The sequence below is a fragment of the Hydra vulgaris genome, chromosome 01, assembly GCF_038396675.1.
Source record: "Hydra vulgaris chromosome 01, alternate assembly HydraT2T_AEP".
NCBI lineage: Eukaryota > Metazoa > Cnidaria > Hydrozoa > Anthoathecata > Hydridae > Hydra > Hydra vulgaris.
The window spans coordinates 62765288-62792175 of NC_088920.1; the positions used below are offsets into that span (position 1 = coordinate 62765288).

The 26888-nt window shown below is 30.4% G+C and overlaps 1 protein-coding gene across 1 annotated transcript; it reads right to left on the bottom strand.

Moving 5' to 3' along the window:
* Positions 1-7992: 7992 nt before the first annotated feature.
* On the bottom strand, positions 7993-10065 carry LOC136075506 (uncharacterized). Its single transcript, XM_065788884.1, has 3 exons — positions 8553-10065; positions 8413-8481; positions 7993-8174 (listed from the first exon to the last, which is right to left on the bottom strand). Exon 1 carries the CDS (start codon positions 9876-9878, stop codon positions 9342-9344), a length of 537 nt encoding a protein of 178 aa, XP_065644956.1. The 5' UTR covers positions 9879-10065; the 3' UTR covers positions 7993-8174; positions 8413-8481; positions 8553-9341.
* Positions 10066-26888: the final 16823 nt, after the last annotated feature.

Consider the following 26888-nt stretch of genomic DNA (forward strand, 5'->3'; position numbering starts at 1 on the left):
TATATATATATATATAATTTAAATAAAAAAATACAACTTTATAGTGGAACTTAAAGTTTCATTCCATTTAGCAATTATCAGTCATATTATTCCAATATAAAATAAAAACTGTTATAAAAAATACAAGTTTAGCGTTGCAACAGGATCTGGCGTCAAGTATAGGTGATCCGATAATTTTGTTTATTTATTTTTTATTTTTTATTTTTAAGTGCCCCAAGAAGTCCTTACGGTCTTATCACAGAGCACCGCGGATGAGCATTTAATTGGAAGTTCACGCCTCCTTCCTAGCCGATGTCGCAAAACTTGCCCAGAGTTGGAGTTTGAACCACGGATCCTTTGTTTCTGGGGCAAGTGCGCTACCGCTGCGCCACGGCTGCTCAAATATTTGCCAATCGTCGGAATCAAAGTTAGATAGTAAAAATTTGTTCCTATGCCTACAAGCAGAAACCAATTCACTTTTTTGTTAAGTAGTAATCGACTATCAAAAGTTATAATAAAATATTTTTCATTGATGCAAAGGTTACACTTTTTTGTAGATGGGTTATAAGATTGGCATCTTTTAATTATGTTCCACTTAATTATAAGCATGTTACCTGCGTCTTTATGTTTCCAGGTTTCTTTGGAAAGTTCTGTACTATTCCTATACATGGTTGCATTAAATGGTTTAAGGTGGTTCGCAAACCTATGCTTGAATACATTTTTACTAATACCAATGCAAGATTTTTCTGCAAGACTGGGATTAGGTGATGCTAAAGTGGCTTTTTGATAGACATTGGTTATTTAACGGGGATGTGATTTTCTTAATGCAGTTGCAATTTATATCATTAGCGGTGAGTTTGTTGAGCAAAATTTGTTGATTGCGTGAATTAACAATTGATGAAGTATTTGGCATGCAGCTGTAACTAATTTTTATTGTGTTCCTGTTGAAAATTTTGTAGAGCTTATGATGTAATGGAAAATGCAAGTTAATTAAGTTTAAGAAAAGGTGTCCAATTTTTTTACCACATTTTTACTAAAAGGAGAATTAAACCATATAATGTTTCTTTTTCGTTTATTAGTATTAGAAGGATTTGGGTTTGAATGATATTGGAGATTGGTGTGAAATCGAGACTTTTCTAACGCGTCTTTATAAACAGGTGCAGTCGAATAGTTTTTTCGACGGGAAGAACCTTTTATTTGATTAAATTAACTTATGCTCCGAAATTTTGAATAAGGAACAGAATTTGATTGTCATACAAACTTATAACTTAATTAAAGATAATATTTTTAAGGCAGTATAATTTTAGTTCAAAATTTATACTGCCTTAGTTTTTGAAAATTAAAAAATTATTGCATGACATTAATAATACACTTGTTTAAATTATTGCATGACATTAATAATACACTTGTTAATAAACTTAAATTTAGTTTAAAATACTTTAAAAATGTATATACAAATGTTATTAACTCTCACGCTAATGGCATGGAAGGGAGGTAAACATTCTAAAGGTTTATTGTTAACAGACTCCGATTATCGCAGTATTTTTGCAAAGCTTGCTACGGACCTAATTTTAAATATGTGAATAAAATCTAGTTGTTTAAATATTTTTTAATTTTTTTTACTTTTAATTTTTGAAAATAAAAGTAACAAAAATTTATTAAAAAACAAACAAACTTGATGCTATGATATTATAAAGTACACTTTTCTTCACAATCAATCATATAACTTTAAATTAAAAAGTGTTTTTTTTGAACCTACCCTAACTTAAATTCGCTGTTTTAAATAAATTAAACTAAGCGGCTGTTTTGGTTATGAAATTATCATTTCTTTTTTTAATTTCTTTTATTTTTACTTTTTTAACTTTAATTTTTTTTTAAATTAATCTTACTGTTACTTACATCAGTTATTAAAAAATATCAAAATTTAGTTTTTAGTTTGTTTCAAAAGACTGTTCTTTATTTGGAAAAGGTTCTGCATATTGCAATTTTATTCAAAGTATTTTTGTATTTTTATTCTAAGTATTTTGTATTTTGTTCTCTTTTATTCAGCATGATTGTTGTTAAAAACTGATCTAAACCAAAATGAAAGTTATTTCTGGTAATGACTAACTGGAATAACTGTTGTCTGGAATAGACTAATTGAAATTAGCTTATTCCAGACAACAGTTTCATGAATAGCTGTTAATAAATAAACATAAAAAATAAACCAATTTTTATTCTGTTAGAGTGTTTGACCACGCTGAATAAGAGAAACAAAAAGCAGCAGCATAGCTACAAATACCCGAGGAAGTTTGAGTGATTTTAATGATCGAGGAATGGTGCTCTGAATATTGGAGGCGATAAGAAATAATACGAAAAGACAACGATTCTTGCTGGTAACGTCTGAAATGACTACAGCTTTCAAGCCATCTTCTGAGTAGCAGATTGGAATAGGTGGAGGCAGAAACTAACCGGGAATAACATGGAAATAAGAGCTCTTTTTTAAAGAACAACACCCGGGATCCTCATATTTCACAATTTGCGTGAAATATTTGCGGGTGCGCACATGAAAGGCTAGCCATTTCTGATATTTCGATAAGAGATGGCAAGCATCGAGCTCCATCTTGCCGTGGATTGAAATACTCAACCACTTTTGAAAACTGGTCAATCATCAGAGCTGAAAAGATCGAGGCACAGATCTATCCGGCAAAAACAAAATTCTGTTTTCTCCAATAGAAGACCCACTGTCATACCTTAAATATAAGTCGTAATGCAGATAATTAATACCTTAAGTCTTGCTATATACCTTGTATTTTGATAAAGAGTTGATATTAAAAATGAACTTGAATTCCTTAAGAGTCTAGATGAGTTCCATAATGATCATGAAGGAGAAGCAATCCCACTAAATCAACCCTAAAGACAATCACTAGCTTAACCAACTTGGTCAAAGGGTCTTTTGTAATGGAATCGAACTCTGGGAGAGTCTAAAGTTGTTCAAAACCCAATCTGTGAGCATACGCTGTCGACAATAAATGCTTTTCAGATCGAACAACAATATAAGTGGGACCACAATAGGAAACTGCGTCAGATTTTTTAAGCCCGTCTGGTTTGATTTCAATGCCTCCATAGAGAGACGGGATGATCTTGTGCTTTGCGACGATGACCCAATCGTTATCAGAAAGAGAAACTTGATATTCCTTATCCATTAATATAGGAGCTTATTTGTTAGCAGTGGTGATTTCAATCGGGATCCGAGCTTTATTGTCTTGGCTTATAAAGCACACATCCTTGGGGTCTAAAAATGAGCAAACTTTTTCCACATTCCTTATAGTTGCTGTGCACTATGGATCATCCACGTGACTTAAATAAAGATCGTTTTGTGCTTGCAACAATTTGATTGATAAAAATGCTACTAGAGTTCTTAAAAAATCTGAAAGATGAAGTAAAATTAAAAAAAAAAAGATTCAAAAAAGTGGAGTTCTAAGGTTGACTCTGAAAGTAATTTTAACATGTACGTTTATCTAATTTACACAAATACTGAAATTCTCAGAGCTCTCCCTGGTCTGGAAGGTAGTATAAATATCAATCGCTAGATTCCGGGACAACTGATAACCGACTAACAACTTGTGAAGCCAAATTAACGTTTGAAAACAAAAATTAAAAGTTTATTTTAAAGTACTACTTTAATTAAATAAGATTTTATTTTTATAATTTTCCTTCCTGGACACCAACGCAACGAAAACAAGGTTATTTTACCATAACAAAATATTTGAGTAAAAAAGCACAAAAAAACAACTGTAGAACAAGTGCGCTTTAATAATTTAAACAGCTGTGGCGCAGTGGTAGCGAACTTGCCTCAGAAATAAAAGATCCGTGGTTTAAACCCCAACTCTGGGCAAGTTTTGCGACATCGGTTAGGAAGGAAAAGTGAACTTCCAATTAAATGCTTATCCACGGTGATCTGTGATAAGACCGTAAGGACTTCTTGGGGCAGCTATAAAAGAAAAAAAAGTATACAGTGACTTATTCAAGGTTTGCATGCATGGGTAGCATCCAATAGTGTAGTAAAAAATTATGCCCTTCTTCCTGCGCCAAAGTTTCACTATGGCCACTAACCTATTTCTGCTCAACAAAAAAAGGAATTAAAAAATCAATGATTATTTAGCAGCTCCTATTAGCACAATGGCTTGCTTTGTTCTTGCGGAGTTCCTCAAGGATCTGTACTAGGATCTCTTCTTTTTCTCATTTACATAGACGACCTCTATGAAGCATCCAATTTGATGACAGTTATGTTTGCTGCAGACACAAATTTTTTTATCTCATAGCGACATAACGACACTATTTTCTTGTATGGACAATGAATTAATGAAAGTTTCTCAATGGTTTAAATCAAACAAACTTTCTCTGAATATTGAAAAAACAAAATGGTCTCTTTTTCATTCTAACTCTCAAAAATGTCAACTTCCAATCGAGCTTCCTCCTCTTTTTATTGATGGCGTTCTAGTTAAGAGAGCAACATGTACAAACTTTTTAGGAGTTTCAATTGATGAAAATCTCACATGGAAAAAACATATCGAAAACATTACCTACAAAATTTCGAAAAGTATAGGCATATTATATAAAGCAAGAAGCATGTTAAATAAACATATTTTAACTCAACTATACCACTCATTCATTCATTGCCACATAAACTATACGAATGCGGCTTGGGGTAGAGTTAATAAAAGTAAATTAGAATCTCTTCATCGCCAACAGAAACATGCTGCACGTCTTATTAATTTTAAAGACCGTTTTTCACATGCTAAGCCTCTTTTTATTGAAATGAATATTTTAAACATATTTCAACTAAATATTTTTAATGTACTGTGTTTTATGTTTAAATGTAAAACTCGTACAGCTCCGGTTTCTTTTCACAATTTATATTCCTTAAAAGTAAAAAATAAATATAATTTAAGAAATGATAATTTCCTTCTTCAACCAGTTATCAAAACCAATTTAGGCAAGTTTTGTATTTCTTTTCGAGGGGCGTTTTTATAAAACAATATAATTTTGAACCATTTTGGTTTTTCTCACGACTGGAACTTTTTCGCATTTAAAAGGAAATTAAAAAATATCATTCTCGCTATTGAAAACATACTTATATATTTTTAAATTTAGTTCTTTTGATTTATCTATAATGTTTTTACGAATTCTTACATAAAAAATATTTATTTGACTATATACTTGTATATTTAAATTTTGTTTTATTAATTTTATTTTTGTGTATCATGTTAATTTATTTTATACCTATCAAGTCTTGTATTTTAAGTACTTATATAAAACGTTAATTTGTACTTCTAACTTTCGTTTTATAAACGTTATTTGACTGTCTTATTTATTTTATACACATTATAAAATTATTTTAACACGTAACGATTGTAAGCGGTTCTTGATGACAAGATCATCTGATCTTCTGCAAGTCTCCGCGTTCTTATTTTATATGCAACAAAATTTGTAATTTTTTATTTATATGCATTTTCTTTCATTTATTTTATTGTAATAGTTATTGTGAAGAAATAAAAAACAAAAAAGAAAAAAAAAATGGCTCTCACGCGGCAGGGAGACCATCTCTACTCTACTGGTATACCCGCATGTTGACTATTTATAATAGAAAGACCTTCATGATATACGTGAAAAGAAATCATTTCCACAATGTTCCACGACAAACACTGCCCACATACATCAGTGTATTACCTGATGTTTCATCCAGAAGTGCCCACAAACAAGATATGGATTTGAATATGCTACCTATCTCAAAATTATGTTAAATCAACATGAAAAGACTGTTCTTTCAGAAAGTAAATAATACAACTTACATTTTACTTACTTACAAAGTAAGTGAAATGTAAGTTGTGAATTGTTTTTTTTTCATGGTTTGAACTTCCTAGATAAACTTTTTTTAGAAATAAAAACTCAAAGAAATTTTTAGGCACGCTGCAAGTTAATAAGTTAACTCTGTTAATTTAAACTTGCAGCCATTTGTTGGTTTAAAATTTCCAGTTAACTATTTACCCTAAAGTTTCAAACAACTGTTCATTTTAATGTGGATTTTATTCTAAAGTCAAATGCTTATTTTAAAGTTCAAGTCAACTGTTAAATTTTTTTGTTATCGACATTATTGGGGTAAAAATATTAATATTATTTATATTATTGGCGTATATAATGACGTATTTAATGACGTTTTTAAATCTCATGAAGTTAATCAAAGTTAATCAAAATTAAATTAATCAAACACAGTACAATACACAAACCCTCTCGAAAAAGTTTGAGTATCAATAAAAATTAATAATAAACGTTTATTAATTGGGTGAATAAACAGACCAAACGATGCTAATTTATTAAACGAATCCTCTAAATTAGCTCTTAGTCTATTTAGGAGTTGCAATTAATATCTGATTGGTGGTTTTAGTCTTCCTAATGTAAAGTCGTGCAATGATGATTATCTTTCAACCCAAATAATTCTACTGAGTACGAATTCTAGAATATATACCATTTCAGACTTTTTAAACAAGACATCATATCTCCTACTTTCCAGACTACTTATGGTTCCCAAAGTATTATGTTGGACTTATTATTTACCTTTAACAATAATTTTACTTTAAACTTGTCTTATATTATATCCTAGGTGTTAAAACTAAGTGTCGGTTTAGTATGACTTGGAAAATCTTAGTTTCATAAAAAATTATCTAAAAGTGAATTTCAAATGTTCAGTTACAGCAAAGGCAACAATTGAATATCAAACTTTATTTCATCAAGCGATTGGGATATTCTATTTCTGCACAGACAAGAAAACAGCTCCGCGGTTGCAATTCCCGAGTTTAAAAATTCATAGAAAACTTTAATTCTGAAATAGTACCCACTCTCTGGAAATTAGCCAATATAGTTTATTTCATTAAAAAAAAATTGATTGCTGAAAACTATCAATCTAAGTCGCTAACCTCTACTGCGTGCAAAACTTCAAAGAAACTCGTAAAGAACAAAATGTTGAATCATAAAGCAGCATAACTTTCTTCACCATAAACAAAGCGAAACTAATAGAGACTTTTGATAGTACTTTTTCATTGCAAAAGTCTATTGATGTAATTTACAACGATTTTGCCGCAGTCTTTGATTCTGTACCTTACAACAAGCTTATTATAAAAATAAGGTCGTTGGAAATAAATTGCAAATTACTATAATAGATCAATTTCTTTTTAATAGGTAGAAAACAGCGCGTTGCATTTTACAATACCAGCTCTAATTTGGTTAATATTCTCAGAGGCGGTCCTCAAGGTACTGCCTTTGGCCCAATCTTCTTTGGCACTTAAATTATACATTTATAAATGTTGTGCTATACATTATGATTATACAAATCCTATTTACAGCTACTTTTTCACAAATTAGTATGCTACAAATCAAAGTCAAAAAAAGCTCTACCCCAGTGAAAAAGTGCACATGGGATACGCGTGGATTTTTTCCATATGTAACCCATGTGGGGATTATTATTTTGTCCCATGTGGGTTTCATATGGTAAATCCCACATGGATTCCATATGGTAAATCCCATATGGGATACGCGTGGGTTTTTACCATATGTAACCCATATGGGGATTATTATTTTGTCCCATGTGGGTTTCATATGGTAAATCCCACATGGGTTTTATGTGGTAAATCCTACATGGGATATAGGTGGAAAATACTACATGTTATAGATCTTAAATGCCACATATTTTAATCCAAATGGTATAAAAGTAGTCAATACTAGACAAATGAAAGTCCGAATACTTCTATGATAATTTTTAAAATTCTTTTAATTTAAAAATTACTTAAATAGTAATTTAAAATTAATCATCGAAGCTTTCAGAGAGGTTTAACTTAATCTGGTATTTGCTACTTTATCCCATTTGGTATTCAAAATGTGTAGCATTTTTGATCTTTTACATGTGATGTTTTCCACCTATAACCAGTGCGATTTACCTTAAACTATTATGACGAAATTTTATAAAATTAAAAACCGTGTTGCAAAATGAATTTATTTCAAAATAAATGCTATTAATTAATACATCCAAAATGAATATTAAAAATATTATTTTTTCTTTTGCGCTTAACACGTCGTTTTTTATCGATTGAATTAATTAAATCGCTTCGGCTTGCATAATACCAAGTTTTTAGTATCTTCTAACTTTCTTCAAACATTTTCTAAAAAAAATAAATAAATACAAATATATATATATATATATATATATATATATATATATATATATATATATATATATATATACATATATATATATATATATATGAGAGAGAGAGACAGAGAGAGAGAACAATTTTAAAAAGGAACCTTATTAGTCGAGCAATTTTAATTATTAGCCAGGTTGAAATCATTAATGACTACAACATTTCACAAATAATTATTTTCTAATTTATTACTTACAATGACTAACGTATTATGGGTAATTGAACACATATTATGCGTAATGAGCTTGAACCCATGAGGAGAATCCTGAAAAAAAAGTGATCAATTAGGATAAGTAGTTAAACAAAAAAACAAAAAAAACAAATGTAAAAACCTACTTTTTCAATGATGTAGACCTTGGGTGCAATAGCCAGTGGATGCAAAAATATCTTTACTTTTTCGTCATACACACGGCCTTCTATAATAACAGGCCTTGACATCGCGCAAAATGCCGTAAAAACTGAAGGCCGATTAAACTTTCACTTTTACTTATATTGATATATTTTTATATTAGGTAGGGTGTAATGGCAGTCTATGCTTTCTAATAATAATCTCTAGTAAAGACGGAAATATAAAAAGAAAACCAAAAAATTGTTAAAAGATAATCATAATTTTCGTATTTCAAATTTCATTAAGAAAATTTATGTAATATTAAATAGTATCAATAACAAGCAGAACTATAACAAAGTATATATCTATATATTAGAAAGATAACTGTATTTTTAATTTTTTTTGCTAAAAATGGCAACAATAAAAATTACCAACAATAAAAAACACCAACAAAAGTCGATTCAAGCAAAAAAAAAGTTTTATCAATATATCTCAACAGGGTAAATATTTACAAATCCAAACATATTGAGAGACATATAGGCTAATGAGAAAATAAAAAACATAACAAGTAAATTGCATAATAAAATACAAAACTAATTTTCACATAAATTATGATAGCTTTAGTACTTTGGGAGTGGTAATTAGTGAGTAATTCTTTAGCAGTTTTTTTGTGATTTTAAATCTATATTTAGCAGCAATGAACTGAAACTGAGTAACACAGAATGTTCTGCATAAAGGGTCAGTAGCACCTTGAACCCATCTCTATATATATATAAAAAAAAGCAAAATATTGACCATTAGACAAGAGTATCAGAAGGAATTTCAAGTCCGCCTCTGTTTAGGCTATACAGATAACTTCCATATTTATAATAATAATTGGTAGAATCATCATAAATTTTTATTTCGCTTTTTTGCACATAGCCAGCTATGTAAACTATAGCCACTAATGTAGATTTATTAACTGAGCTTTCAAGATCATGTATATTATCTAGAAGTTCTTTTTCATCAGTAGAAATATCTCTAAAACATATGTCACAAGTATGACCATCAATACCATCAACAGGAATGTCAAGTTGTAATATCCATTTAGTATGTTGAATATTAATTTTTTCAATTACAGATTTAACGTTTATAAAGTAAGTACCTCCAGATCCCTGTCGAAGCTTAGAAAAAGCTTTTTCAAGTGGATCTGTTGAAAACCAACCTAATAAGACATACTTTGCTCCATTACTCAACAAAGTTTCTACGAGATCAATAAAGCCATAACATGAATGCGCTATTGCATTGCTAGTATCTAGCGTAAGCTGTTTTACACGCTTACCTGTAGGTTTCATAAAATTTGACAGTTCAGCAATATCTCGTAGCAGTTGTAACTGCGTTCTTAATGCAGCTACTGTTTCTTCACAAAAAACAGACAAACAAAACTTTACAGATTGTCTCTCTATTGGTTTTGGATAAACTGATTTAGCAGTAAGTTTAGAGAGTTTAAAAAGACAATTGCACTCAGTTTTTAAATTAAAGTTTTAGATTAAAAGAACTGGCTTTGGCTAAGTGGAGTGATTTAGAAAAGTTTATAAATTACTCCACTTAGCCAAAGCCAGTTCTTTATTGTTTAAAAATTGAAGTTCGTCAGTCTTTTCTGTCAACCAATTGTTTCGTATAGATTTTAAGAGATGCACATAATCATAAAAAAAATATATACCTGATCTTGTTAACCATGGTTTACTATCAACTGTTTTACACATTCCAAAAAATCTTTGATTTACACGGTTACCACCAGTAATTATTACCAATGTCTTACTATTTTTAATATTATTTATCGTATGAACAATTTGTTGACATTGAGAAAACTGAAATTCAGAGGAACAATTTGCAACAGGTTGAGCTCTACATATAAATTCTGGACCTCCAAAGTACATTGAGGAACAAAAGACATTTAATCATAAATGATAAAATTGTTTTAGCTAACTTTTCAGGGTAGTTTACTGCTTGACCAAACAAAGCACCTCTTTAGTAAAGCAATGAAGCTTTGACATAGACCTCATTAATTAGTAGTATGGAAATTCTTTTCAATGGATTTAAATTCATAAAAATACTATTTATAAAACTTAGGTCCTCCATTGAGCTTATTTTTGAAGTCAATCTTGTTAAAGTCCTTATACTTGACAACTTGTAGTCAATACACAAACAATCATATAAACTTCGTCGCATAGCAAAATACTCATATGCTCTACATATAATATCTGGAGTATATAAAACTTCACCAACATTAACTTTTCTCATAGCATTAAGGTGTTCGAATAGAATATTTAACTGAAGCGAACTTTCTTTATTTTTTAAAAATCTAACTGCTTCAAATAAAGCTGATTTTGTTTTTATTAACTTTAATTTGTTTACAGCTAAAGATGAAATATTACAAGTTGTGCCATTATGGTTAATTACAAATGAATAATCATTGAAAATTACTAAAATAAATAATGGAACACCAAGTTTGTACATTTTTGATTGCATGTGTAAACTTTTTTTATTAAGCTGGAAAACAATAACATCGTTATTATCACTTAACAAAGATTGAATATCGTCAAATATAAGTTCATCCTCTTATAGAAAATCATTTAACTCATTTCGTAAAATGCTTCGAAAACCGCTTGAAGTTACAGTTTTTCTAACTTAACTTGCTGGAGTAGCTAAACAACTAGGCGTAAAATTTTAAAAACAGATGGTGGGTTTAAAGGTCGTTGCTTCCCATATTTGCTTTCAAAAGGTGCTTCATTTGGCCAATGAAGTTGACATACTGCTGTATAGTCTGTAACAATAAAACCAGTTCTTGGGATAGCTTTACTACATCTTTTTCTCTCCTCTAGATTCTTCGGGAATTTATAAATTGATATTTTTGTTGTAGTTGAGTATTGATATTGTAGTTGTATAAATTGATATTTTTGTTGTAGTTGAGATAGTTCGACTTGCAAAGAGATACACAGCATTTTAAAGGCATTTTAATTATTAAAAAAACTTACCGTTAGTTTGACAATACTATTATCTTACAATGTAACGCCTTGAACCTTACAACATTATCGTCTTGAAGTTGCAATATCTAATTTATAAACCAATCAAATTTTAAAGATTTATTAAAAAAGCATGAACACAAACTTTCGTCTAATGTTAAAAGATGAAAATGTAAACACAGTTTTAGGAATTGGCCTTCAATTTAACAACTTTGTTGCGCGATGTCAAGGCCCGTTATTATAGAAGGCTGTGGTCACACATAATATAATATTCTGAAACTAATAAACAAACATCTAAATTTCTATAAGTAAATTTATTCTTTGATCATTGCCTTCATATCCTATCTTATTTTCATATCATAATCTATTATGGTATTATTTATATAACATATCACAACAGTGTTATTAAATTTGTGATGTTCAAATATCGTATGAACATTCTCTAACATGTTCATATGATATTTGAATATAGTTCTTGAGTATATTATCTGCAAACAATTGACTGATGCAAGTTCAAATGTTGTCAAAAACCAAGCATGCATGCATGCATGGGACACTGCAGTGTCCCACAAAGAAATGCTGGTTTGAAAGTCAAATTTTCTTTATTGAAAAAAAAAAAAAAAAAAGGAGGGAGATATGGAGGTTTCTGTAACTTTTTATGCTCCAAAACTTTTAACTTTATATATAATAAAGTTCATAAAACTTTAGGGACTTACGAAGTACATTGAGGAACAAAAACAGGATATTTACAGAAACTTTTCAATTTTTAATCTGGAGTACCACAGTGTAATTGGGAATAAAGTCTCTGGGTCCAGTATTCAAAGTAATACGATCTAAAGTAATATATAAATTAAATAAAATGCTTTAAAATTCATGCAGTTATACATATAACTCCTAATAGTTAACTATATGTATAACTAGTTATACATAATATTTATTATATAAACTTATTTTTTAAGGTTATGCTTGAACAAATTAGTACCAATTAATTCAAATTCAAGATTTAGTTCAAGTTCAAGTTCTTATTTGTTCATTGTTTTTTCACTATTTTATATTTATTTGTTCAGATTTGTTAACTAGTACTAATTCTTACTACAGTAAGAATGTTTTTCATTGTTGAACGTGATTTTATTAGTAACTTAATTTTATTTTCAATATATTTTGACAACACCCTTTACATTTTAAATGATGACAGTTTTACTTTTCTATTGATGTTAAATTTATTACGTTTCAATAACTCAGATTGAATTTTAACTGAATTATTGTAAGCTTTGTAGGGGTTTGTTGTATATCAAATGGTGTTGTAAATAAAGTAAAAAGAATATATATATATATATATATATATATATATATATATATATATATATATATATATATATATATATATATATATATAGTATTTAGGCTATGGGATCATCCATAAATGATGCCAGTAGATAGAGGGGCAGTGTGAGTTTAACAATAATTGACAATGGGGAGGGGAAGTTGAGACCAAAATAATGTCAATTAAAAAATTGAATTAAAAAAAAAAGTAACATATTTAATTTAAAAAAAAAGTAAAACAATATATGCTAGCTATGAGCAGGTTTTAGAGGTATTTACACCAACAATGTGGTCTAAAAACATCTTGCTTTTGTTGCTTAAAACTGTAGTACTGTTGAGAATAAATGTATAATTGAACCAGAAAAAAATTGATGGTATATGCATTTTTTATATTATATTAACAATTCAGGTATACCATCATAATATGATAACAAAAACTGACATCATTTTCAATGGGAGATGGCAAAAAATTGACTGAGTTTGATAAAGGGTGAAGGTGTTCAATAAACGGGTCATCATCTGACATCATTATGCATAGATGACCCTATGATTTAGGTAAAATAAGTAATCAATTTGCCATATTTCTCTTAAGAAAGTGTAAGAAAAAAGCATTGTTATGCTGATAACCTACCTATTGAGCAAGCTTTGACCACCTATTTTATAAATTTGAGAGACAGAAGTGGAAGTGCGAATCGCAAAAGAACTAATAACAATGCTCTAAATTGATTTTAACTTTGTCGACTAACATTAATATAGTATTTAGAAATAATAAATGAAGTTTACATGATTTTTATAATTTGTATTTACATCCATTAATTATCAGTTGTCAGTCTCTGTTTTATAAAATGAATTATATATATATATTTGTATATATATATATATTTGTATATATATATATATATATATTTGTATATATATATATATATATATTTGTATATATATATATATATATATATATATATATATATATATATATATATATATATATATATGTATATATATAAATATATATATAAATATATATATATATATATATATTTGTATATATATATATATACATATGTATATATGTATATATATTTATTTATATATATATATATATATATATATATATATATATATATATATATATATATATATATATATATATATATATATTATTTTTACTTTATTTACAACACGATTTGATATACAACAAACCCCTTCAAAGCTTACAATAATTCAGTTAAGATTCAATCTGAGTTATTGAAACGTAATAAATTTAACATCAATAGAAAAGTAAAGCTGTCATCATTTAAAATGTAAAGGGTGTTGTCAAAATATATTGAAAATAAAATTGTAAACAATAAACAATAAACAATAAATATATAACATAATATAATAATAAACAATAACACTGTGGTACTATAAACTAAAAATTGAAAAGTTTCTGTAAATATTCTGTACTTGTTCCTCAATGTAGTTCGTAAGTCCCTTAAGTCTTAAGGACCTTATTATATCTAAAGTTAAAAGTTTTGGAGCATAAAAAAAGTTACAGAAACCCATCTCTATCCTACTTTTTTTTTTTTTAATAAAGAAAATTGGGAATTCTTCGAGTTTCAAACCTGCATTTCTTTGTGGGACACTGCAGTGTCCCACAAAGAAATGCAGGTTTGAAACTCATGAAACTCCCATGCATGCAAGATTGGTTTTTGACAACATTTCAACTTGCATCAGTTAATTGTTTGCAAATAACTAACTCAAAATCTAAATTCAAATAACTATTATATTATCCTAATAATACGTCTATTTGAACATATCTTAATCTTTTTTCTATAAAGAAAGATAAACATTATTCGTGGTACTTACATACTTGCTTGCCATTCTCTCTATTAATATAAAATATTTTCACACAATATAAACGTAACGCAATGCAATGTCGATTTAAAAATTTTTTTTTCTAGTTTTTTTTTTAGTTACCAGCTTTTAAATTAATTCCCATACAAATCCCACAGGAAACCCACGTGGGATTTCCCATGTGTGTAAATACCATATGGTTCCCACATGTAACCCATGTGGGATTACCCACATGGGTTTAAGGTGACAAATTTCCATACGGATACCACATGGGAAAATCCGTCCCACGTAAATCCCATCAATCCCACACGGAACCCACGCGTAACCCATGTGGGACGCGGTTTTATTTTTCACTGGGTATGCTTATAACGTTAAACCATAACTTTGTTTTACTTTACATTAAAAATAATAAATTTATCAAACGTTGGTTTTACTACTTACGTATAAACTGTTTTTAAATCCCATTTAACTTACATCAAATAAATAACAACAGAGCATGAAACAACTAAATGATTTTACATTAACAAGATATAAAAAAAAAGTCATTTAGAAGTGTTTAAGTGTTTTCTTTATTAATTATCATAGAAATTAATGTTTAAATAAAACACGGTTTTAAATGGTTTTAAACACACTATTTTTAACAATCTCGCGGACAATTGTAGGGAGGCAGAAGTGCGAAAAGTTTTAGATAATAATCTTTTAAAAAAATCTGAAGTGCGTGGATCCTTTTCAAAAAATATTAATGAATTTCTGGATAAATTCAGTTTCATAGCTATTTACATTGACGCGATGAACACTCAGCAAGTACAATCTTAAACTATTTTTTTGATCAATAGTTGATAAATTAAGTATTTACACATTGCACAGTGCTAAAAGAACGCTCAACTGTATTGCTACCCGTTGAGTAAATGCAATAAGTAGGGCTCGACAAACAGCTGAGAAATATCTGTGTTTGATAACTTATTGATAATTTGCACATTCTTTTTGATTTTTTAATATTGGTAAAAGAAAAAATTTAGTCATCGTTTCACTTTATCATTAACGTGCGATTCGTGACAGTTACGATGCTGTTAAATTTGTCACGAATAAGTCATGATTAAAGGCTGAAGTCTAAATAGGTGGAAAACTTTTATTTTCAGAGAAACAATTAATCAGAGATGATATGATAATATTTGAGCTTGACACAAAAAACGTTTGTCTGAAATAGCTTTTTGGGCTTCCAGGATTGCTATGATGTACTTGTCGTTTGTATTGACTTCTATATCAATGTTTATTGACTTTGTGAGATCAACAACTTTAGTAAAAATGACTGGGTTGAAACGAATTTTCGCAATCTTTATGTTCACAGAAAATATTCATGATTGAAATGATTTGAATCTAAGCACTCAACAAATACAGTTGTACTGAATTTAATCACTGAGTAGGTAGAGATAGTCATAAGACATAAAATAAAAGGCGGTGGAGTATAAGAACTTATTAGTTTGTGAGCATTTTATTGCAACACAGTTGTTTCTTGTCAAGTTTTGTAATTGATTGCAACTTTCTATAAAATTTTACTAAAAATACAAATGATTTTATACTTAATAGATAGTTTCAAACAATAATGAAGTCAGCAATTGTACATTAGGATTTTTAATATTCGCGTTGCGCTTACTTTTAAAAACTTGATGACAGCATCCATTGTATTTATTGCGTTGCGCACTTGTACAACTGAATTGACAAAATTATTGCGCCTTTTAGACAAAACACTGCTCCGTAGACACTATAAGAATGCACGCCTAAAAGTTTTAAAATAATGGTTATTATCACCCAGCCAACTTTGATATACGGGTATTGTATGGTTTTATCTGGGCTTACGGGACCGTGATTTTAACGGATATGTGTTCTGGTTTTTTGGAAGGTTCCATACGGTAGAAAAACTGAGCAACTTGTTATGTATTAAATAAAAAAAACAATAACACTTTAAAAGTACAAAATTAGATCACTTAGCACATTTTCTAAACCAACATCATCAGTGTGGAATTGCTTCGTGAGCTTTTTAGGGAGAGCAGGAAGACTCGCGTATTGAGAAACGTTTCCTTAACCAAATTATAATTGCTCCATATCTCTCACCATTATTTAAGGAGAGTTTATGTGCTAATATTGTTTTAAAGCGTTTATATTTGTCTCCGAATCCTCCATTTGCACAAAAAATTAATGGGTAAATTGTGCCATACCGTGTTCGACCACGTACCGTGTTCAACCACGTACTGTGTTCAAATTGTTCTAGAACTTGTTCTAAATATTAACGTTTTTTTTTGCTTCTTCGTGTCTACAAACTATCTGTTTAGTTGGTTGTTTTTTGGAGGACCATGGCCTACTGTTATTATTCGGCCTGATTAGTTGCATTTTCCGTAAAAAATTAGGAGGCTAGTTTTTTTACGGCAAATGTTTATTTTATCAAAATGGTCGAGGAATACTTGAGATTATCATCACGTAATTACACTATGCTATACAATTTTTTTCGCTAACTGATTCCTTGTTTCAGTATATTCCAATAACATATAAAATACTGAAATAGGCTTTCAAATAGCTATGTATCAAAATACTACTAAAACAAACTTACACATTGCAAAGACTACTTACAACTCTTATGAGGAAATAAAGACAAAGGTTTGTAATTTTATATATATCAAGGATTTGAGAAAAAATCTTTTATTAGCACTAGCTATCAGTTCTTTTTCTTTTTTTAAAGTATTAATGAAAAATCGAGATCTATATTTAATTCCCCATTCTTGGTGATTCTCGCATGTAAAATGAGCATAGCTAAAAAATAAAAATTTCTTTTGCAAAACTTTTAATTGATAAAGAATAACTGCAATGTTTGATTAGAATAAGAGAAATAATATTTAGAATACTAAAAAGATGACAAATAAAATCAGACAAGGATTGACTTTGACATATAAGTCCACCTCTGGATAATATTTTCAGATATTCGTTATTAAGAATATCTTGGTCCGTAGAAATCATTTTTAACCACAAGATAGACATTTAAATCTTTTTTTCAATTTTTTAGCAATGTAGCCTGCTATAGTAACAGCAATTTCCATGCTATCTTCAGAAAGCATGGAAATGCTTTCTGAAGATAGCATGATAGATGATTATAACAGATATGAAACCGATTCAGGTTGTTCAGAATATAGGCTTCATTGAACTGATAAGAGCTTTAGAGAGGCGTTACACTGTTCCTTAACGGAAATATTTTGCAGAGCGATTGGTTCCTGAAACAAACAATGAAGTGTGTGTTTTACTGTCGGTGATGCTAGATGCCAGCAACTACTCCGTTTCTATGATTTACCACTGATACATGGACAGCAGGCAATATTGTACAAACATTAATGGACTTGAATACCCACTGCCTGACAGAGCACTTTAAAAAAATGAGTTTTGTGTTGGATTGTATGTCGTTTGTTGGACATCATACTGCCCCTGTACTGATGACCGCCTTTCAGCAGATGCTTGACAAATGGAACATTGATGTTGAACGCTGTTATATCGTACTTCAAGACAATGCGGCAACCATATCAAAATGTTTCCGTGATGCCAATATAGAAAGCCTCGGGTGCTTTTCACATACTATTCAGTTATGTGAGCATAATGGCATGAATGCGATGTGTGTGCTGGCTCTGTTTAAAGAGGCTACTCATGAAGTTAGCTATGAAACAGTATATATATCACTGGTTATTCCTATTGTAACAGCTCTGCGTAACCTGTTGAATAAGGAAGGCAAAGATGCGAGTGTAAAGACTATGAAGCCAACCCTACTCAAGTTATTGGATGAGTGTTTTAAAGGCATTAAGGAGAGACCTCTTGATAGTGTGGCAACACTGGTTGATCCACAATTTAAAACTAAATTCTTCTTGTCACAGGCAACACTGACAGCTACAAAAGCAGCGGTTTTGCTTACATTCAATAAAGTTACAGTGCAGAGGGTATCGGTGCGAGATGGAAGTCAATCTGAGCATATTGAGCAGCAGATTGACAAAATTGAAGAAATTCCAGCAAAATCAGCTCGCCTGAATAACTCTTGTAGGGATATACAGGATTTTGGGTTCTGATTTTGTTTCAAAATCCGGCTCCGGCCGGATTTGTCAGTAAAAATTCAGAAAATCCTGCTCCGGTCGGATTTGGAAAAATTAAATACAGCCCTAATCAAAACCTCTAAGTTGTCTCTAAAGTTGGGATCGCGGCTGAAATTTCATCTTCTGCTTTAAACTGATCAGCTTTAGATTAAAGATGAAGCGGATAAAGTAAATTACTTCAAAGTTATATTACATAAAAAATTATTCTTTGAGAAATTTCTCCATAATTATATTATATAAGAAAAAACATGTAAGAATTATTCAATGAAAATCTAAAATAGTGACATAACTTAAACATACGTATAAAAATTTTTAATCAAATTTGCCAAAAGTTGTTGCTGTTTATATATGTTGCTGTGAAGGCAAAAATAAACTAAATGGATTAAATTTTATTTTGTTGCTAGAGTTTTTAGATTTTGTTTGAAAGTATATTTCTTTCATGGTTGTAAAAATTGCTAAACAACAGTTCCAAATGTTAATGAACAATTATTAATGTTTGTAAAGTTCTATTTACACAACCCTTAACGATAGCAAAACTATAGTTACCTTGGAGATAAATTCTGCATGGAGGAATTTTAGCTATAGGAGTTATAACTAATTTTAGATTTAAATAATACCGAACCTAATTTTATAAATTATAATCAAATTGTTAATTCTTAATATTATGACTGAAAAAATGGATAAAAAATTATCTTAATTATAATAAGTCATAAATTGTTAAATAGAAACAAAATTTTTTAGAAATATATGTCAATGAATATTAATCAAATTTTGGATGATGTTAATGATGATGAAGAAGAGCATAGAGAAGTGATAGAACAGAAAGTAAAAGATAGAGGACTGTTAATTAATCCATTTTTAAAAAGATCTTAAGTATGGAAAGATTTCAAGATCTAGTCCTAAGATCTTTATACGGTGAATTGTATTCACTGACATGCTGTAGTTAATGACGGCAACTAGGTTTCTATAGGTAAAAATAGTAAATTTATTGTTAATTGATCATATTTATATAACTACATTTAATGTATACTTAACAAGCATTAAAATTCTTTTTACTGGGCATAGTGAAAAAAGAAAGGTCAAGCTCAAGCTGCAGATTAAGTTTGAGAGATTATTATAATTGAAGCTCTTTATTAAATGTTTACTCTTGAGTATAAGAACATCATAGTAAACTTTACACATAAAAAAGCAACCTTGATAGCTTCTTCAACATTGTTTAGCTGTTTTAGCCGCAGCTAAATTCGGCCCGAAGAAGAGGGTGAGACACACATATCCCCATCAATAAATTTTTCGTTCATTTAGTCGGCAAATTTGACCCTTTTAAACGAGTCAGTCGGCAAACTTCAAAAAATGAAGACCTTTTGTTTTTTCGGCAAAATTGTTTCCACACCCCCCCCCCCCCCCTTCATATGACACATACTCGCGTCGGTTGGTTTGCAGCAGTTGGGGTACCTAAACTATGATTAAAATAAAAAGTATGATTGGTTAGCCTGTATAACGTATGTCTTTAATTTAATAACAAAAAAAGCATACGATCATGATGGACCAACCATCGTAATAAAAGTTTGTGTCTTGGTTTATAGTTTTGTAGCATAAAAAGACTTAAATGATTTATTAAAAAGCTTACTAACTAATTTTTACTACCAGAAAACAAAGCTGTTACTGTAATTCAAGGTATACCAACTTGATAGTAGTTGACTTATTCAATGGTGGAACAGCACACTAAAAAATATTGAAGCGCACTAAAAATATACTATATCCTTTTAAGCTAGCTCAAATGTTTGGAAGGTCAAAAGTATGTTACTATTAGCTGTATACCATTAGTAATATCATCTATCAGACAAAATTTAATGATTAAAGAAGAGAATGCAGTTCTTTCAGGTTTTACGAGTAGGTCCATGAAATTGCCCAATAGGGTCTAATATTTAGACTCTCTTAGCTGTTCCACTTGATACAAGAACCAAGAATGGTACAGAAGTCAGACCTAGGGAAATAGAAGATATATTATAATATACTATATACATGTGAAATTAAACGAATGGATACTACAAGCAGTTCAACAGCTTGTACTGCCCATTCTTTCAATTTCCATCAAATATCAAACATCAATAATCCTCCATCAATAATAGTACCAGAAGCATATCTTAGCACTATTATATGAAAGGATACCTATTAAAATATATCAGCAATAATGGTAGTAGATGATACTGATGATGTTACTCTCACTGTATAATTGCTAAGATTAATAAGGCTCAGCAGTTTGTTAATGCAGAGATATTACAGAGTCAAGCAGGAAGGAAATTTAATTGATTGTTGCAGATGTAATAGAACCTAATGTCAAACCAAATTTCATATAATCCATATCAATGTTTGTCAAAAAGAGCTCACAGTGTTATAAAATGGGTTCTAACCTTGACTTTCTGACCCGAGAAAACCCTTTTGTGGAATGATAGCCCACACTATGGGGATCACTTGGATATAAGTATTAAAATCAGATTACAACGTCCTGGCAAGTTATTGACAGGGCCGTACCGAACGACAAAGACGTGGGGAAGGGGGGGGGGTGAAAATGAAAAAAAACAAATTTTACCGACAAGATTTTTTTTTTTTTTTTTTTTAAGAAGCCAAATTTCAGTTTTAACCGACATAAACCATAATTTTTGAGTTTTCCGTCAAAAACCGACAGAATATAGTACAAAATATAGGTTATTCCAATAAATATGAACTAGGGAAACAAAAAGACATATTCTGAGAGTTTATCGTGTATTTAAAATGAAAATTATGCTTTAAAATAAATATTCTAATACAAGAAAAAATCATTCTAAAATGGCTCTTTTCACAAGCAATGTTTACTATTAAAGTCCATAAGGCAGCATTGCAACTTTTTACTGTATTCAGGATGATGGTTAGGTCGTTTGTACCTTTGCCAATGCACTTGAAAGTTGTGATGCATTGCCTCTGTTGCTTGTTCTGAGTAAAGTCCGAGAGCTGAGCCGTGTTTGTCAATGAAATCTTTCACATGAAAAAATACAGCATGAACCTTGGGTGTCACAGAAACATTTTGCAGTGCCACATAAGCCACTCTGAAAGCTTCAATTTTTTGTACATAACTTGGATCAAGAACGCATCCAAAACAGGCAGACACTACTGCATTGAATTTTTGAAATACATCAACTAATGGTATTGCAGCATAGCATGAGTGTTTCTCGACAATAGATTGAAGAAGATCAATATTTTTTAGCAGCTTCCTGCACTCATTTCCTGCAAAATGCCCTTCATGATAAGGCTGTTGTTTAATGTGCAGTAAATCAGTCCAAAAAGTTCCTTGAGGGAAAACTTTTAGTAGGGCAGCAAAGAGATGATTGAAAACACCAATAAGGAGATGCAACTCCATTGGCGGTATGAAGTCCAAAACTAATGTGCCACCACCAAGATCAAATACAGGAGAATGAACAACATTCATGTAAGCTCTTTTGATGTTTGATCCTGCTGCATTGAAAAGTGAGACATTCTGATCAAGAGATTGGAAAGTTCTTAATTTTCTTTGAATTAAAAGGTCCTTTGCACTTGACTCACACCAGGTGCAGGGGTGTGCACTTGAGTGTGCTTGGAGACCACAAATTATATTTGCCAGTTTTAGGTCACAGGACAAAACAAAATCTTGGTCTCTCATATTGATCAATTCGAAAATTTGAGACACATTTGAGTAGTTTTCTTGCAGGTCCTCAGAGACAGCAATAATAAGTTGCCGCTTAACTCCAGTGTCCTTGAAAAACTTGTTTGTGCAATTGAGTTTTGCTGGGGGAGTGTTAGGTTCACGATTTAATTCAATAATTCCAAGGCTTACTTTCAGGAATCCTCCCCCACCGTCAATTCCAACTTTCACAATATGATTGTTTGATGTGCTTCTCATAGAAATGAGTTCATTTTTAAGCTCTTTGAAGTCCTTGCAATGAATGACAGTCCTTCTACATCCAGCATGATCTTTAATCAATGAACTCGTGAAATGGTGAGAAAGCTGCTTACTAACTGCATCAAATTTTACAGCATAGTTTTTCTCAACAATATGTTGTGAAGTTGACTGATTAATTGTAGCAGCTAGTCTCTTGATGCCATTGTTTGAAAGCCCTGTGCTTGCCTGAACTTGAACAAGTTCTTTTATACTAATTGATGGGTTTGGAGGAAATAGTTTTCTAGCTGATGAGGAACCTAAAATAAATGCAGATATTGTTTAATTTCGAAATTTCTAAAATATCTTTTCATGAAAGTTAAACTTTTACCTGGCATTATTGGAAGCATTCTTCCACCTTGTGGTTGACTCAATCGAACAGTGTCATGTGCAGAAGAATCCTTACTTGAAACAACAAGAGCAGCAACTCGTTCAGATGCAACAGGATCCTTGGTTGCAACAGCAACAAGGTTATTTCGCAAAGTGCCCTTTGTGCAATGATGAGGTAATCCTCTTCCAATAATTGAAAAACAGTCAGAGCATCGTTTTTGGACAGTTGAAGATGGAGTATTTTGTGCTGAGCTCTGCAAAAGCTGAGTTTTATGTTGACCATTATTTCTCAGTTTTCTAACAGAACAAATCAAACAGTCACATTGTGTGTCTCTAGTTTGAGGTCGAATTTTTATAGTCTCAAAATTGTAAAGTGATGGGAGATTGATGTGTTCTCCAGAAGCCTTTCTTCTTAAACAAGAACGACACTTTTCACAAATTCCAAGTGGAACTTTGTCATTACTAAAATCGATCCTCTCATTGAGTATTGTTTGGCATTTTTCTTTTAGGAAAGGTGTCAGTTCCCTCTGACATTTACTGAAGCAAAGAAAACAGACAGTTTTCCTGCAGTCTTGGTGGTTTTTTGCTGTATTCGGCATTTTTTTGTAAAATCAGATGTGCGCAGTTTTGCTCTCGTGAATAAAGTAAATAAATCATGCCTTTTCCCGAAATTTTTATTTTCCCAAAATTTTTCCGAAATTCAAAAACTGTCTTATTTTCACAGTTAAAAATAATTTTTATGAAAAGTTAAACAGAAAAACAGAAGAATATATTATATTTGTTTGGTAATAAAGGAAGCTTATCTTCTTGATATCTTTTAATTTTTCAACTTTTTTTTAGGTTTTCATAAAACATAATGCTCTTTATGCTACAGTATGTTTGTTTACTTGAATTTAAAATTATATCTTACTGTAAAAATGCAAAACAAGCTGTCATTTCGAATGTGTGTGTAATCAATAAATTCAAAAAATTTAAACATCAATAACTTGCCAGGACGTTGTAATCTGATTTTAATACTTATATCCAAGTAATCCTCATAGTGTGGGCTATCATTCCACAAAAGGGTTTTCTCGGGTCAGAAAGTCAAGGTTAGAACCCATTTTATAACACTGTGAGCTACTCGATTTTCCATACTAGCTCTTATGACAGAAGGAATATTATGTATTTAGGCAACATCAGCTCTAGTTTAATGCATACTCTCTACAGGAGGTACCATTACTATAAATGATCGTGGAAAGTTATTACCTGAAGTTGCTGAAGATTCTATTTTTTAATTATTTTGTAAAAATCAACTTGAAATAAAGTTTTCAAATTAAATTAAATTAAATACATGGTGTTATATTGATATTTATCAATAATACATCTCGGCGGCTTAATCTGCAAACAGGATAACTCTAGTAAACCAAACCGGTTTAGAAAGGTTGGTAAGCGCCTGTGGTCAAATGACTAAAGAGACAACTTTTTATAATTTTTCTAACAGCTATATCTTTTTACATTGAAAAAGACCATTTCCGCCTCGTTTTTTTTTTTTGGTGCCCTCTAAACCACTTGCACCCAAGACCAAAACCTCGTTGAGCACCCCTAAGGTATGACTTGTAATACTTTATTTGAACTAATTAAATATATAAAGAAAACAATTTTTTAGTTTATATTCTCAAAAGTCTGTGTTATAGGCTAATTAAGCTAATCAGCTTTTAGTTTTAAAATGAAACTGATCGCTAAAAATCAATTAGCCACAATCCCTACTATAAAGTTCAAGGCTAAAAGTTTGATTGAGTTAAATTTATATGTTTTTTAAATATGGTATTTTACAGCTCTATATTTTAAATATGTTTTTTTTTTTACAGCTCCTATTGAAACATAATTTTGTATCACGCAAAAGATGCTCGAAGAAGTAATTTTAACTACAATGGAAAAACTTTTGATGCGTGAGAAACAGTTAAGGTTTCTTACGTAAAAAATGTTTACTTTTTTGAGATGAAAATTTTGTATCTCAAGGAAATGAAGAAATTTTATCATATCTTATTGAACATATTTGTTATCTTTTTTCCAAAATCAACTGAAATTCTATGTACAACTACCACCGGATATGTAAAACAGTAAAATTTAAGTTGTTTTTGCCTTTGTTTTTTAAAAATTCTACACTTGTTAATTAAGCTTATAAAGAAGTTAACACTTGTTAACACTTGTTAATTAAGCTTATAATGAAGTTAACACTTGTTAATTAAGCTTATAATGAAGTTAACACTTGTTAACACTTGTTAATTAAGCTTATAATGAAGTTTTTTTGTACCTGCTCACATCATTTTACCATTTTATACAAATTTTTCTATAACTAAAAATCATAAAAAATATTCAAAACAAATAGAGTAAAGTGGGGTAAGAGTAAACGAAAAAAAAAGTAAACAGTTAAGCAATTTTGTTTCTTTTGCATTTATTGAAAGCTAAAACAAAAAATCTTTAAAAATGCGAGACACTGTTTTGTAGAGAGTTTTGTGCTCTATCTAAAGGTGTAAATTTTATTTAAAAAAATATAATTTTGCCCTAGCAAACCTCAAAATTCTCACCCTCGCATAAAAAAAGTTCTTTTTTCTAAAAAATTAACTTCAAAACTCCCAAAACTAAAATTAAATTTTACTAAACAAAAAAGGCTGTCTAGTAGAAAATTTTATGACGATCAAAATTCTCTTTTCAAAATTAAATTTGCTAGTTCCGGAAAAAAGTTATGAGCAAAAAACCAATATAAATATTTTTCGGGGGAAGAGTAAACATGCTAATTCCCCACACTTATGCATTAAAATGAGCGCGGTTAAACTAATTGATATTTATTAATTATTTAAAACGTAAATAAATATGGCAGCCTTTGTTATTTATCGAAAAAATTTTTAAAACAAAATGACTCGTACTTACATTCGTAAAACCCAAACAACTTACAACGAAGAGCAATTGCAACAAGCAAAACAAATCAAATAAGGTGAAATATCAGTCAGTAAAGCTTCAGAGGCATACGATATACCAAAGGCGTATATCGTATGCCTCTGAAGCTTTACTGACCAATAATACCAAACACTCTTCAAAAGCGTGTGCACAACAAAGTTCAATCACATGGTAGAGGTATAACTACCGTGCTTAGTACAGCATCTGAATTTGTTCTTGTTTCAGTACTTATCAGTTCAGCCGATTGGGGTTTCGGCAGAACATTCGCAGATGTCATCGCAATAGTTAGGGGATATTTAGTATCTACAAATCAAAGTCATCTGTTTCCTCCAAATATTATACCAGGACGAGAATGGTATCAAGGTTTCATTAAACGATGGAGCCATAAATTAAGCGTCAGACTAGCAGGCAATATTTTGTCTCTCAGAGCTTCCTCTTGTACCTAAGACAAAATAACAAGTTATTTTAATACACTTCAAAAACAATTTCTTGAAGTAAATATCAACAATAACACTGCGTGCAATTTGTGGAATTTTGACGAAATTGGATTTTCAGGCGATCAAAGTAATCAGCATATAATTTGCGGGTTCGGTGCTAAACGCCCTTTGATTGATTGGTAACAACGAAAAAATTAATTACACAATCGGTAATTGTGTCAACGCTACCGGTACCATTCTGCCACCATTCGTAGTTCACAAATCAATATCATGTCTGTACAAAGACTTGTGTCTAGGAGAACCACCAAACACCGTAATTAGATCATCCAAGTCGGGTTGGATGGAAGAGAAACAATTTATTCACTAAAGTATTTATACCCGCAATCAAATTAATTCCAGGTAATTA

Excerpts from the sequence above, each read along its gene's own strand:
- LOC136075506 (XM_065788884.1), bottom strand. The coding sequence starts at position 9,878 with ATGAAACCTACAGGTAAGCGTGTAAAACAGCTTACGCTAGATACTAGC.